Source organism: Tauraco erythrolophus, chromosome 8 (genome assembly GCF_009769465.1).
Source record: "Tauraco erythrolophus isolate bTauEry1 chromosome 8, bTauEry1.pri, whole genome shotgun sequence".
NCBI classification, from domain to species: Eukaryota; Metazoa; Chordata; class Aves; order Musophagiformes; family Musophagidae; genus Tauraco; species Tauraco erythrolophus.
The window spans coordinates 32,887,507-32,902,975 of record NC_141472.1 but is presented as its reverse complement, the minus strand read 5'-3'; the positions used below and the strand labels follow the sequence as shown (position 1 = coordinate 32,902,975).

The following is a 15,469-nucleotide window of genomic DNA, read 5'->3' as shown; positions in this document are numbered from 1 at the left end:
CCAGTCCCTTAACGATCCAGTTATCCTTACAAGCAGTAAAGTGGCCAGAGATCTTCTTCGTATGTGTGTCTTTGTTCTGCAGTTTCTGTTCTTCTGCAATAGCATTTTTTGGTTCTATCTTTTCTAATCATGTTATACAGATTTATACAAATTCTTAGACTGAAATTTATCTTTGGCTTGCACTCCAGTTGTCTCCTTAAACAGCAGAGACATGTGAATTTGTATTTGCTAGATGCCTGCAAGAATACTTTTCTAGTGTCCCTCCTCCATTTGGAATGGAACTGCAGCTCATGACATTTTTGGCTCAGCCGGACTCGTGGAGATGAGTTGCCTGAGGGAAAGCACGTGGCTTTTCTTTTCACCCTGTGGTTGGCTGAGCACAGCACACGTGAGTGGGGGTCAGTTCTCCTCTGAGATCGTTTTCACATTGTTTCTCAGGGGGAAAATTGTCATTATTTAGAGCTTCTTGATTTTCTGGAGGATGAGGAGGTGGGAAGATTTCATTTTCTTCTAACCCATGTGCATGTCTGGCAAACCAAATTTGTTGGGAACCATTTGAATGTTTTTTTATAAGATTTGTCTTGAATAATAACATCCAGTTTTACAACGAGGGGAAAATCTGAATGCCGAAAGCATATTTGCCATGTCAGAACTGAGGTCTAGTCTTCAAGGGGAGCCAGTAAGCTCTCAAAGTTCTTCTGGTAGAGGAGTGTTCCTTTCAAAGACCTTTCGACATCCTTTTCAAGGACCAGTGTCACCTGTGCCTGTGCCAGTTCCCACATCACAAGGGATATATTTGATGGAGAGCCCGGGATCAGGCACTGTGGAAGGCAGAAGGCAGCCTCCATAGAGAAAGGTGGCAAACAGGAAGAGATGCTGGGAAATTTCCTTATCTCTCAGGACACAGGGGAAATGTTTTAAAAAGATCATCTATCCAATCTTGCCATTAATTAGGAGAGGCTGTGGGAATGGTAAATGGAGGAAGGGGGGAAGGTATTACTGAGGCTGAAATAAGCGAGGAGTAGAGGCATTTTGGACAAGCTAACAGCAATGGGTGGAAGTGCACAATGCCTCAGGCTGTGTTTAGGGGCCAGGCCAGGCTTTCCAGTGGGGAAATAAAAAGTAATGCCACACTTCACCCTCATTTAATAAGGGATATTTGGAAGAGGAGAGTCTGGAGTGTTTTATTTGGGATTCTCCCTGGGGAGCAAAGTACTTCGTTGTTCCAAGCAATGCAAGTGAGCGTAAGGGATTAGGTAAACCACAGTTCTCCTTCCTCATCCCCCAACTACTGGGAACAGCTTCTGTTTTGGTTCACAGAGTTTTATTTTTTAAGAGGAAATGTATTTCCCTTGGGTCGTACCAAGCTTCCCTTGGTAACTACAGAGCTTGTGTCGCATCCTGTTTCTGCAAACTCAATGAAGTGAAATTTTGCTTTTTTGTTTGAAAAGAAATTAATGCGTTGCAGTGACAAATTTGATTGCCACTGATATACTGGACTTTCTAACAGATGTTTTACAATATCAGACTTTTTTTCTGAGCAATTAAAGCAAAAAGAAAATGGCACTCTAATTTTTAAACTTGGGCACTAAGCTGAAGTTCTACATTCACATGTGAATGCCCATGGGAATACTAGAGATAAGTTTAAATGAAAATATTGCAGATGGTCACTTGAGAGAAGCCCTCTTGTTTACGGTCCTACACTACAAGCACTTTTAGAAAAAGATCATCAGAGTGAGGACTTCTTATCCCTGCTATGAAACAAAGAACAGCAGCAGAGATTCTGCTCTGAGTCTTCTCTACCCTCATCCATTAACCACTTTAGGGCTGCAGGGACAGCTTTTAGTATCCTGGGGAACAGCAATAAGATTCAATTTATCTATCAGTGTGTTGTTTTTATTTTATTTAGCATCAACTCTGATGTTGAATTTTTAAGGACAAAACATCTTTTTCTAGCAGTGAAGATCACCTGTAATAAAGGATTGGCTCATTTGATGCATTCTGTTCCTTACTAGCACAAAGGTTTTTGTGAACTGCAACATAACATCCATTTGATCTTTCCTTCCTTTGTATTAGGGACACTGTGTTCACTTACCATTGAGAAAGCCATGCCTGAAGATGGGGGCGAATACAGATGCATAGCTGAGAATGCAGCAGGAAAAGCTGAGTGTGCTTGCAAAGTGCTGGTAGAAGGTAAGTACTTTGCTGGACATGGGAAAACACTTCCTTAGAACTCCTCATTCTCCCTTTATTTCCCAATACTAGCCTTTATAAACCACATACACGAAAAAGAACCCTGCCCCCTTCTCTCCTGCATTTTTGATGCATATGTAATTCAGTGTATACCATGAAGGAGCATGAGCAGAGAGACAGTACAGAGCCAAAGGCTCTGGCTGCTTTGTGGAATAATCCATGTTGTCCTGCTGCCCACTGTATTTCTACAAGGATTTTAGAGCAGTAAGTTAAACTTATGAAGATTTGCTTCTGAGCTGTATGCACTCTTTAAGAGCACGTAAGAATTCATTGTGTGAGCCTGGGTACCAGTCTGCCTCAGGACTATGCATGGCACATTTCTCAGTCTAGAACTTTTCAATTCTTTGCATTCAGTGACATTTGGTCATTTGTTTTTTTCTAGTGGAAGTGAGTAAAAATAAGCAAATTAGCAACTCAACGACCTTTGTATGCCATAGTCTTAGAACATGGACAATTTACTGACTGAGATACTGTTTTCAGCCTCAGTCATGCTGATGACACTGTACTTTTGCCAAGTAGCCTTGGCCTTGGGCAAACGTTTTGTCATGAGGTTGAGAGCACAGACTTTTAAACCCCCCATGGACTTTAAGCTACTTAAGAGACTTTTAGTAACCAAATGTCTTCTTATCAGTTCACCTTCTAGCGAGCTCATCCTTGAATACTCTGATACTTTCCATTGTAACTAAAAAGAGCACGAAACTAAACAACAAGCCCAATAACAGATCTTGGGTATTAAGCCTTCATAACTGTGTTGCAGATGTGGTATTTGGGGCAGGAGGTCTAGAAAAGAAAAGTGTTTTTTTTTTCCTAATGTAGCATGACACACGGTAAGAATGTGATCCTGTAACTCCATCAGTAAGAGTCAGTCTTCATGTCGCAGGAAAATGAATTAATTATAGATATAATTACAATTAGTTATATTGGTTCCTGTAATGGCACCTTCCATGATACTATGGTCACAACATAGTCTGGCTTAAATCTTTGATAAACTATTATTTATATTTCTGTAATTTAAAGTAATACATTTTACCAGCACTGAAGTTCAAAGAAGACTATCAATAAGAGACTTTATGCAAAATCTCGTACCCTGTAACATCTTAACTACCACAGATGCAGAGTTAAAGGATCAGACCATCAAGTGCTTAGCACACAGTAGTTCTCCTGAGCTACTCTAGGATTTTTAAAATGTATCAGTCACCTGTGTGTTTTTTCCTTTGATTTAGTCTTCAGATCTCCTTCAAGTAGTTGCTTTACTTCCTGAAACTTCCTTTAGCATATTTTCCACTTCCAGTTTCCTGCTGGGCAATGCATGTTCTAGGAGGCTGGAGGTAGACTTTGGCTTGCAGTCTTGCCCGTGGGAGGCTGTCAGCTCATGACGTATTTACTGCATGATGACATGAATGGCGTTACGTCAGCTGTCTGGCTCACCCTTGTAGTGGCACCCATGGTGTTAGGAGCTATCTGCTCATGCAATATTGCACAGCAGAATGATCACATTCCTTACCTTGATACTGGCTGCTTCATCTGTCTTTTCCATTCCCTACTGGCATGCTGCTTTGTATGGCTGAGAAGAGGTTTTTGAGGAATGGCACTACAGCAAACTTCAGCTATTTAGGAGAGACACCCGTTCATATCCCATGTCTGTGACTCGCAGAGGGGATGACTGTTATTTTTAAATTAGAATTGTGGTATAGAACAACAATTAAAATTGCTCCTTTCTACTCAGTCTGCTGTCAGCACACCGGATGCTGATTTTTAGTCTCAACAAGTAACCGTAATTCCTTTTGGCCCCATGGACTCAAGTCAGATTGAAGGAGTATTTTACTTCAGTTGTCAAATTAGCTCAGGGAAAAAACGTGTAGAATCTGAGTGTTTGAACTCAGATCAAGCACAGCCTTCTGCTCTGAATTGTTTGCTAGGAGATTCTGTCTTCCCATGTTAACTTTTTAGGAAACTTAGACAGACCAACTTTAATGCTCTGGCACCTGGAAGTAGGTGACTGAAATAGGTGGTTCCATAACATTCATGTTATCTTTTCTCTGGTAACTAAATTTCAAACAGCTACCTCATACTCAAATCCTTTGAAAGCTGAATATTTGAAAGCTATAAATTGATACAGCTATTGCTGAGATCATAATCCAAATTCGGGATCTTTCTTTCAAAGAGAAATGTCAAGATCAAACAATCTGACACATGGAGCTTGTTAGAATTTGCATTATATGACATGCTGGACCTGGGATAACCTTGCTGAAAAAAGGTTTCATCTTCTAGTTATGTGTGTGTATGTCATATGGGATACACATGGAAGAAAGCTTTTATTGACTCCTAGCTGGTGGTGGAGCCTGCAGTGCTCAGTAGTTGCTGGATTTGAGCTATGCAATCTTGGGAATAATGAAATCCATCAAACTTGAGTCCTGTGGTGTCCCTTTTGCCATATTTCTTTCAGAATGAACCCATGTGTACTAATATCTTCTTGGAAAGATTTAAACATACAGAGGAAATGCTTCTTTTCAAAATGTGTTCACCTGTTTAGATCACATAGACAATGGAACAGAAGAATGACAGGGCAAGAGATTCTTATGGATGAAATGATGTTTCAAATATGCCTTTGTTTCCCTCTTCCATGCCCTGCCTAAAGCAGCTTTGTGCACATTGTTCTGTGCAGTTAGAATAGACCTGTCATCTTAAACGGTGCCTCTTGTCTAGTTGCTTTCTCAGGTTCTCAGGGCAGCTGCTTTCATAGAGGACTTCTCCCTCTCTGCTCCCTCTTCCTTTTGGAATGTGACATTCTCCAGCAAGTCTGTCAGAAAATCTTTCTTAAAAACCAAAAGGACAACAATTTCCTCTAACTTTGCAGAAAGATCCAGAAGAAATTTATGTTAATAGGCAGCTTTTTCATTATTGATTTTTAAATAGCATTTTTATTTTATTATTTATTTTGATTGCAGATGCCTCATCCACAAAAACCTCAAAGCCTACTGAGAAGAAGACCAAGAAGCCTAAGACCACACTTCCCCCTGTGCTGCCAACAGAGAGTAAGTGACACTGATTTTGGTTACTTCCTTTTCACTGGAATCAAAAGAGTGCTTTGGGATTCTGTAGTCATTCCCTCGTATTTGCAGGCGTACTATCAGAAGCTTGTGCTGTTTCTTTAACCCTTGCACATAAGTCATGTGAAATGAGTTTTTGCCTTGTGGGGATTAGAAGTAAGTGCTGAAAATGTGAATTCAAACCTAGCCCACTCGATTCTCAGTTTTCCATAATGGTGCAATAAACTTATGACACTGATTTATTTTTGGCTGACTCCCAAAGAGCACAGAAACTCTCGAGTAGTTTGCTGCAAGTCATGTTGTATCCTGTGTAGACAATATACTGTCTTACCATTGGTAGGCAATTTCTTGACTGAAATGTCCTGTAGCTTAATTTGTCCTTTTTTCCATGACCATGGGGAGTGATTTGGTGAATTTTACATTCCTGGTTGTAAGCCTAAATGCTTTACTTGCTTTTAATGCTTTCTGAAATAACAAATCAGCTATAAATTCCCATGTTTGCCACTCTGCGTACATGCATTTGATTAAGAATAAACTTTAAATGGTAAAGGCAGCACAATAAGGTCAGTTCAGAAATTCCTCATACCACTGTTACTTTTGAAATTAAGTGTCTGTGGGATATAACTATCTCTTAAATCAAACACTGGGTTTAGGAAGTTGTCTAAGATGTCCACCATGTGAATTCCTAAAAAAGATGTAAAATGTAAAAACACAGTTCTAATGGAAACATGAAATATTTTATCCATCTTGCTCAAAGAAAAAAAAAAAAAAAGAGAAACTATAATCTGATTTTCCAGAATGGAACGTTTTCAGCTGCTTTCAGCAGGACTCAGTGCAGTTTTGTACTGATTGATGAGCACAGGTAATCATTGTGCTTCTGGAATTATTCACTTACCTACAGTTATGCCCTGGGCTACAGCTGTTTCTGAGTTGCTGGCTGGGCACTGTAACTTTCTCTCCAGCCAGTCATTTGGAGGTGTGGGAAGGCTCACACCGACATGCTCCACCTCTGCACCTGAGCTTCAAATGCTGTAAATAATAGCACTTAAGAACGATCATCAACATCAACAGAAAACAAAGTTTTAAAGCCATTTAAAGCTCCATGGGATAGTGTTTTGAATAGTGTTTTCTGTGCACACGGACGCATACAATTCCTCTGATCTGCCCGGCGGTGTTATCAATTGCAGCTTTCCCAGGAGAAAGTGTGAGTTGGGAACTAAGTCTAAATAAGTGGATGTACAGCCTGATCCACATCCTGCTGAAATCACTGCTTGTCTTGCTGTTGATTTTAGTGGAATTTGGATATAGGCAGCAAAACAGAAGTTAGCAACTCTGGCTTCAGAAATGATTGGGAAAAGAAGGTTGAAACAATGGTAAATGGTTTTCTTAAGGTTGCACATGGTATATTATACCAGTGTTTAAAGTTCTTGAACTTCTCATAAGCTCTTTTTTCAAACTACCTTTAAAACATCTTTCCTGTTGCACTGACAACATCAGGGTAACCAGGGGGAAAATTAGGACGCTGGTCTTTGGAAGAGCTTTTGGAAAACTTTGGAAAAATACATACTTAATTTTAAAAGGATTTGGCTGCAGAGATTCCACAGGTGTTTTTTAACATCTCAGCCTCAGTCTCTGAGGGCTGTGGGTATTTGTCTGCCTGAAATGAGTCTGATATTTGTAAGTTTCTTAGGGGCAAAATATCCAAAATTGATCCAGTAGACTTCACAGTTTCAATGTAAACTGAAATTCCTTTCAGATGTAGAGATTTTAAAGTTCCTTACCTGAAAGAGAATGTGCTTAATAAGTCAAATATTCGTGTATCTTTACTGTATTTCTCTGGAAAAGAAGGTTAATAAAGAATGACTGCGAAGTTAGGTGTCCCAGTCTAATGAGATAAATTTTTACTCTTATCTTTTCTAGTCTTTGTTGCCACATCAACTCACCAACAGTCCTAATGAAAAGTAGAGTATAAGGAATGATATTAGAGAATATCAGTGAATAAATTCTGAATTTTGAATAGTGAATTCAGTCACAAAAGTATATACTATAGGGGGTACAGAAGCTATATACTCTTTGTCATTTTTAGAAATATTTCTCAGGGGAGAAAAATCCATATTTTCCATTCTCTGTAAGAAAATGCAAATCAAATGTTATGGTTAGCAGCTATGTCAACCTTTTGTCCCTCAGATAAATTATAAGTGATCCTTCTTTTTGCCCTAATAGAAACCTTCAGGAAAGTAATTAACTTTTAGTTCCTGAAAGCAAAGATCAATACATTTCCTTTTGTGAAAGAGAATGAACGTTGTCAGTATGTTAATCTGTAGAATTTGTCTCACTGTGAGAATAGTTGCTGACCCTAGTCGTTTGACCACTCACTCTGACGACATTATTTTACTGGAAGCTTGGGTTTTGTAAGCTCTAGAAATCCAATAGTAAGTAAAATTTTGAGCATTATCTCTTTTCAAATGCAATACATACTAGACTCTGGTTTAGAATAAGCAGTTATTCTCAGAAAAACATCTATGAAGGCAGCTTTTTAGCATTCAGTGTTTAAGAATATCTCCCATGTTAACAAATTAGGAAAATTACGATGTATTTCTTTTTGCTTACAATTAATATTCTGTCACCAGAATTTAGTAATAATTATGACTCTGCAGAATGCAACTCTGTAATCATGAATAGAATAAATAATAATGTTTCTGAGAATAACAAACAAATCCAGCTTTGAATCTCAGTGAAATCAATCCTGAGGAAGAACATTTCTTTTTTTAATGTTGGAATTGGTTCATCCTTCACTGACTGTACTGACTTAGGCTTTGTCACTTATGTCTTTGCTAGGTGGATGTAAAATGCTTGAGTTAGAATAATAAAGTGTTATGTTTCTTCTGTGCAGATAGAAAAGACTAGAAGAGGCAGTGGAAAATTGGAACCTTTCACTATTTATCATACGGCAAACTCCACTCTATGCCAGGACAATCAGTGGATAATTTAAGGGTCTTCTAGTTTGACATAACCCTGCAGCACAAGTACTAAGCTAAAAATTCTCACCACTTGAACGTTTCTCTGGAGAGCTTTGAAAGCATCTACTGTAAAGGGTCTTGGGCACCCAATTCCTATTGAAATTAGAAGTTACTTCAAATTAGGCTTAAAGGGAATTGCTTATTTAAATTAACAAGGCCACCTGCAAAATTTTCAGTCCATATTAAATAAACATTTTTGGCCTAACAGACTGTGGAAAAAATCAAAGTGCTGCTTGAGATTTTTAAGAGTAAATAAGGATTTGATGGTGGTGCTACACTGAGGACCAAAAGAGCAGTAAATCATAGCTTTAGAAATTAGTTCAAGATCATTATCAAGCCTAGAACCCAACTTTCTTGATCCTCGGGCTTGTGAGTAGTTTGCATGCCCCATCCAAAATACTATAGATTTTATAAACTGATATCCCAAAAATTTATATAAAACATGAGTTTTCCAAAATACAATTATTTTTTTTCAAGACGTACTGGGGAAAAAGGCACATTACAACAGTTAGATGCTATTTCTTAAACTTCACCAGGGCTGAGCAGAGCAACATAACTTTACTATAGTAGGAAGAAACTTTATCCCAATCGTTGTGACTGAGAAAAGCATTGGCTTTAATACTTTAGAAAATAACCCTCCTAAATCTAAGCATTGCCTTGAAGTGTTTGGAAAGAAATGCTCCCTGTTTTTTTGTAGGGCTAATTCACAGCACTACTTCCAGTAAATATTAAGAAATGGCAACTATCATCTGTCATAATCAGTGATATGAAAAACTAACAGGATATCCTGGATTCTCTCATCTGAGTAATACACTTGTTAAATCTGCGATTCTCATATCCAAACCACATACATTGAAGGGATGACCCAACACAGAGTTCGATTGCACAAATAGAAGTTCTTCTGCTCAGTTAAAAATAAAGTTACATCAAAGTAAAGAACTTCCTCCACCACACACCTTTAAGTAAAGAGGCCTAAAATACATTACTTAGCAGTATTTGGTATCTTGCTAATATAAATCGTTTATATCTGCTACTGTATAAGATCTGTTTGATTTCCTGGCAGACACATTTTTGGTTAAGTAACGATGCATTCTCTTGCTGACAGTTGTTAATTAAATATCGCCACTGACACTGTCCAGATCAAATCCTCTGGAAGGCTGTGCTGCCATCTTCCCAGATCTGATTTCTCAGCATTGTTGGTACTTGAATGCAAGGCTGAGCAGTGGCATCTCTGAAGCAGCATGTCACAAATGTAAATACATCAGACAAGACTCCTTATCATTTATGTATTCTTTTTCATAGTGAGTAGGATTCTACACATTTTAATTACCATGGAAAACTTATGAGTCAGTGGCCAAGTGATTAGTATGCAGTTCTGTTATTTACTCTTCAATAAACAATCTTGTCAGAGAACCCAAATCTACAAGCACCATTTTAAGAAAATGTCATTAAAACATTAAGCTTGATGTGTCCAGTTTAGATAATAGATAAATAAATCAGTAAAAGCTTTGAGTTTTGATTTCCATTCTGTCAATATATGAAACAAAGCACTCATGAATATAAAATGTTTCAAAAATCTTCCTTTCATGTCAGATTGTTTTGTCCTCAATACAAAACTTTCCACTTTCTAAGGGAAAACTCACTTACTAAGGAAGTAAATAATCAAGTCAGAGATGTTCTTTTAATTGCTGGAGTAAGAGCACAGTGTAGCAGCTGTGATCTGGTGACTTTGCTGCTGCCATCCTGGTCCCTGGGACAGTCCGACACGCTTTTAAGGGTCAATGAGACTGTTCAAACCAGTTCTCTCAGTCCCATAAATTTCCCAGAAGGTCCATGCTGCTCAACTCCTGGCTGTTGCAAGAAGAATCAAGACATTTTCTGCACAGTGAATACAAGTCCTTAGTGTGCGGAAACAATGTAAGTTATATTGCCAGGGAAGCCTCTGACCAAACTTTTTCAAGGAAAAATATTTAACCTTTTTTTCTAAGAGAAGCTGAAACTTCCTCTTTTAGCATACGTAAATAAAATTGCCATGACCTGTTTTTAAGACCTAGATATGATTTCTCTGAAACTCTGAATAATGTAAGGTGCTGACTTCATTCCTCAGGACGGGGGCCCAAGGGTAAATAGCTGTGGCACGAGGCCAACCAAACTAGCTGAAGCAAAAGACAATGTAAGATTTAACTTAGTGACTCTGAAGGTTGGTTGCCTCCACAGACGAAAAAAATATTCAGTTACTGTACATATAAAGAGAGCAATGGAGAAACACTAATTTGTTGTGTAAATCACTTCTCCTTGATGCTCAGTTCAGCACTGTTTAGCTAATGCAAGGTATGCCTTTTGAAACTCTGCCGGGTTACTTAACAGCTAACACCATACTGACATTTTCTGAGTTAATCATGTTGGCTCAGAACCTTGTTTTCCATGTATTTTTCATACAGTCCATCCTGCATAGTTGTATGTTGACAGAAGAAGACAGAAATTTTTATTGACTGTCTCATGCAGAGAAACAGGAGTACAGTTTTTGCAATGTGGCCTTGAACTGAAGAGGTGCCATGCACCATTAATTCCCAGTTAAGTCATTGACTAGAAATTGCAGATCTGCGGCATGTAATAGAAGCATTGACCAAAGTTTCTTCTCTGTAAAACAGGGACCTAAATCCATTGGCTTAATTAATGTGCACAAGCACATAACACCTAGCTTTTCCCACTGAAATCATTCAGAGCTCCTGAATGTCCAAGTGATCCGGCAGTGTTTTCCTACTTAATAGGCTGGGTAGCAGGCTAGTAACCTGGTTTAGATTGCTGTTCCTGCACACTTGGGCGCAGCATTTTAGCGTCTAATTGTAGCTGTTCTCGCAGGACATGAGAAATAGGAAAATTAAATCGATATTTAAGAAATGAACATTGTTGTCTTGCTTCCACCAGAGCTTTTAGTGGAATTCACATGACCTAGGTTGTTTATAAGTTCTATTTGATACTGGATGTTTTCTGCACTGCTCAGATTTGCTTTAATTGCAGAAATTGCTTAAGCACTGTGGTATGAAACTGCTACGGAATTGTTTCTTCCTCCAGCTGAGCTGTTTTAAAATACTGAGTTACTTCCAGTGTGCTATGTTGCATTATTGAAGCTCTGAGTGTGATAGTATATACTAGCTCTCTCTTGACTGGAATGCAAGAGTATTTCCTGGATTTTTATTTTTATATTGAGAAGGAGGAGGCTGGATTTTTTTCAATTAGAGGAGAGTCTCTGCATGATTTAGAAACTAAATATGGACTGTTGCAACAAAATGACAGTTATTTTAATGAATAAAATAAAAGCTATTAAAAACTGTTCAGAAACACGCAAACTCAAATAGCTGACTTGTATGGCATTTAGTTTTCTAATTTCTTCCTGTCATCAAATTTAAGACAGAGTTGCTTTCTATTTTATTGTATTTAGATAATAAACAGTTATTTGGAAATAGTATGAGGAATTTACTCTCTGAAAAGCAAGGAAGCAGAACTGTTTAAGCTTTCAAATATTGATGAAGTGTTCAAGCTACTGGTGCTAGTGCATTGTCACTGTCATATTTCTCTTTGGCAATTAGCATAGGTTCAGGAATGTGTGAAGAAATTGGTAAATAATGATGTATTGTCTTTTTCTCCTACAAATGTAGCCATCATCTTTCTCCTATTTCATTTTGTCTGTGCTAATACCTGTAATAAGGTTCTGTACCATCAAGGAAGTCTGTGATAGAAGCAAGTATAGAACGGAATAATTCATTGCTTTGACCACAAGACCAAGTGTTTTATTTTTTCTGTACTGCTAGGTCTCAGTCACTCCATGCTTTCTAGCGTAGTAGTGAGTAGTGAAGCTTTACAGACAACAGTCACCTTTGATTCAGACCTTGATATCTATCCCCAGAAGGGTCTGAATGAGGTTACATTTACAGGTAGAAGAGAGAGAGACTTCATGTCATATCACACACATCTGAAGCATTCAAGTGTGATAGGGAAGAAGCAGAGACTTGACTCTGGATTTTCCATCTTCTGTATAAATATTCTCATTACTGTGATACCTAACACATTACAGACATCACTTCTTTTTTCAGTTTCTCTTCAAGGAAACTAAAAAAACCAACAGAAGATGAAATCTTGAAAAGTTTTGCATGAGGGGAAAATGTTTTCCTATGTGACTATAGTATTAGAGTATGTCATTAGCCCTTCTCCTGTCCTGAGCTACAATGAGGCTATTCCACAAGCAGATGGAAGCAAGAAAATGTCTTGCTCCTTTTGTTAATGGAGTTAGGTATTTACTCTATTTGTTTACAAGGTGCTGAAACCCATCACTATGGAAGACATGCACATAACTTTAGGCATGTCCCTCAAGGAAGACAGGAGGATTTGTGGACTGGTTGGAAATGCTGTCTTGAGTACTGATGTTTTTTTCAGACTGTAAGAGTTTTACTTCATGCTTGATGAAAGCAAGTTGTGCAAAGAGCCATTTCAGGGGAGGACTATGCCTATTTTTAGTAAAATTCCAAAAAAGGGAAACAAAAAAGAAAGACGGAGGCTTCTGAACATGTCTGCTCTCACGAATTCAACAACAGGGCAAATAATGGCACAACCAAATGTCCCACAGCTATCAGCCAGTATGGGATCTTTCCCTTTTTTAGTTTATGTCCCCCTCCCAGACGCAAGCTCTCTAAGAGGCAAACCTGCCTATAAAGTCATGTAAATACCAGCTTTGTAATGTTTACATTAAGTTGTTTCTAGAAGGCAGATTCATCTAAAGGAGGGAATATTATGTCCTTTTTCCTCCAGGATGGTTTTCAGCTTCAGCCTGTTTCAATGTAAATATCAAGAGAGAGATAAACTGTCTTTTTTTTTTTTTTAAAAAAAAAAAAAGCAGCAGAGGCAGACTTGAACTAACATTTCCAAGAGGCTCAAATATTTTAATGAAAACAATCATTTGACCTTGTCGACTTTGGGTAATCTTATTAGATTTTTTTCACTAACTGTCTCCAGCAGCTTTTGAAACAAAACTTGCCTTTCAAAAAGATGCATGAGATGAGCTGGTATTCTTAAGGAAGATCTAAGAACAGTGGAGTGTACACTATTAGCCAAAGGAGTCAGCTTCACAGACCCAGGGACAGATCCTTATACTTAGCCCTTTCCATGCTGCCCCTGCCTTTCATTTCTGCTCAGGGCTATTTGTGTCTGCAGAACAGGATATTCAGCCAGACCTTCCAGCAACCCTTTGCAATCTGCATGGCTTGATGAAATCCAGTGACAGTCTGTATATCCTCAGTTAAGTGAATGTAATGTCCTTGTGGGTAAAACCCAAAAATTAAACAAAAAATTTGTATTTGCATATAAAAAGCAGTATCCTAGCTGAATGAGGTCATGGGTTCATGTTCTTTGCTTTGCTGCTATAGAGATCTTCATTTTGGTGAGAGCCTGTCTTAAGCATGTCCTTAGTTATCCCAGGGCTAGGGGGCACAACATGTATTTATTCCACTTCTAGGGTAAATAGAATACCTGGTGGTTCATTATACATCCTAGCCTGTATAGAAACGTTGTTCTTTAACAGTGATGAATTGAATGTCATTGACTGTAGTTGCAAATGAACAAATTATGTTATCAGAGTCCCTTCTGTGATGAACTGAAAGTGGCTGATAGTAGGCAGAGAGAAGCGAGAGGGGTATCTGAGTATATAGCTATCTGTTCTGTGCATGTATTGGGCAAAGGCAGAGAATGACATTGTCAGCCAGGAGGAAAAAAAAAAACCTTGAGATATGAAGAGCCAGAATAAAACATGAACATTTGGAGAGTGTGATGACTCCACTAGCACCTTGCTTGTTAACTAAGATACTGCAACAAATATACAATGTAGGCCAAGAGGTGATAGCTGAGTGAAAATCGTGCTGGATTAAGGAATTTGCTTTCCCCCCTGTTGATCTGCAGTGACATTTCTGAAAAATAGCAATAGTATCTGCAACCCAATATGGCACTTGACAAATGGTGTGATTTCTTCATCGTTGGTGCTCTTTGTTCATACTAGGCTTAATGGATTGTGGAAGTAATCAAATGCATGTTATTGCTTTAGATTGTATTAAAAGCCATTATAGTTCTGAGGAGATACCCAACAGCTATTTCCTTCTCAGTTTAGAGAAGAGCAGAGAATCTGATGTCAAATACAGCATACACACACCCAAAAATATTTACAGTTTTTAAATCGTATAACTGAGTCAGTTTCATCGGATTATGCATCTAATGAATAACTAATGGCTTACTTCCATGAATAAGGATGTTTAGCAGTAGATGACAGGCCAGACTCTACAGCCCTTCCAGCTGCCACCTGATCATATAAGTAGTTTCATCTACGTAACTGTGACTATAGCCTGAAATAATTGAGAGTTTCAGCTCGGGTATAACCATACAATGATAACGAGGAAAGCTGCTTTGAAAACACCACTTACCTTTGCTCATACAGCTTGGGCAGGAAAGAGGAGCTGGAAATATATTTGTTGTCACTGACCACAGCAGCCAGGGTACATGTCAGTCTTTTAATGAGCAGTAGTGCTCTTTAGACCCTCATTTAAACAGGGTTAATGCCACATGGAAGACATGGCAGGACAGATACCTAGCTCATGCCCTGGTGGTCCGTTTATGCTGGGATAAACACTGCACAAGTACTAATCTAAACCTTTAACTAGTTCTGTTAAACTGACTGTCATTGAAGCAAGGCTTCCTTGGGACATATCCAAGTACTCTTTTTTGACTCAGCCATAAGTACTGCAAGAATATCCTTCCTCTCCAGTATTGCATCTCTGGTTCCAACAAAATCAATGAAGACACAGCATGTAAACGCTAAGCATACTTTGAAAGAAAATTACTATTAAATGAAAGTTTGTAAAAAGAAGGTGGCAACAACATCTTCTATTTTCAGTGCATAGTGAAATATTCCCCAGAATGAACTGAATAAACACTGGTGTTAACAGCTAATTCGTTATACATTTATTAAAGCATTTAGTCTTTTAACAGCCTATAGCACATCAGTTACTATCTCCAGTGACTCTCAAACTTAAAATCAATCTTCACATTTGTCTGTTGCTTGAGCTATAACATTAGTCTCCCATGGTGGGTTCACAACTCATGGCT

General features: G+C 38.3%; 1 protein-coding gene across 3 annotated transcripts in view; it reads left to right on the top strand.

Annotated features, from left to right (window-relative positions):
• Positions 1-15,469, top strand: part of MYLK (myosin light chain kinase) — a 220,746-nt gene that overhangs the window by 154,557 nt on the left and 50,720 nt on the right. For all 3 annotated transcript variants that reach the window (XM_086615378.1, XM_086615379.1, XM_086615380.1), the window contains 2 exons: positions 2,077-2,193; positions 5,202-5,288. In XM_086615378.1, the coding sequence (XP_086471504.1) occupies positions 2,077-2,193; positions 5,202-5,288 (204 nt within the window). The remainder of the gene's footprint in view (positions 1-2,076; positions 2,194-5,201; positions 5,289-15,469) is intronic.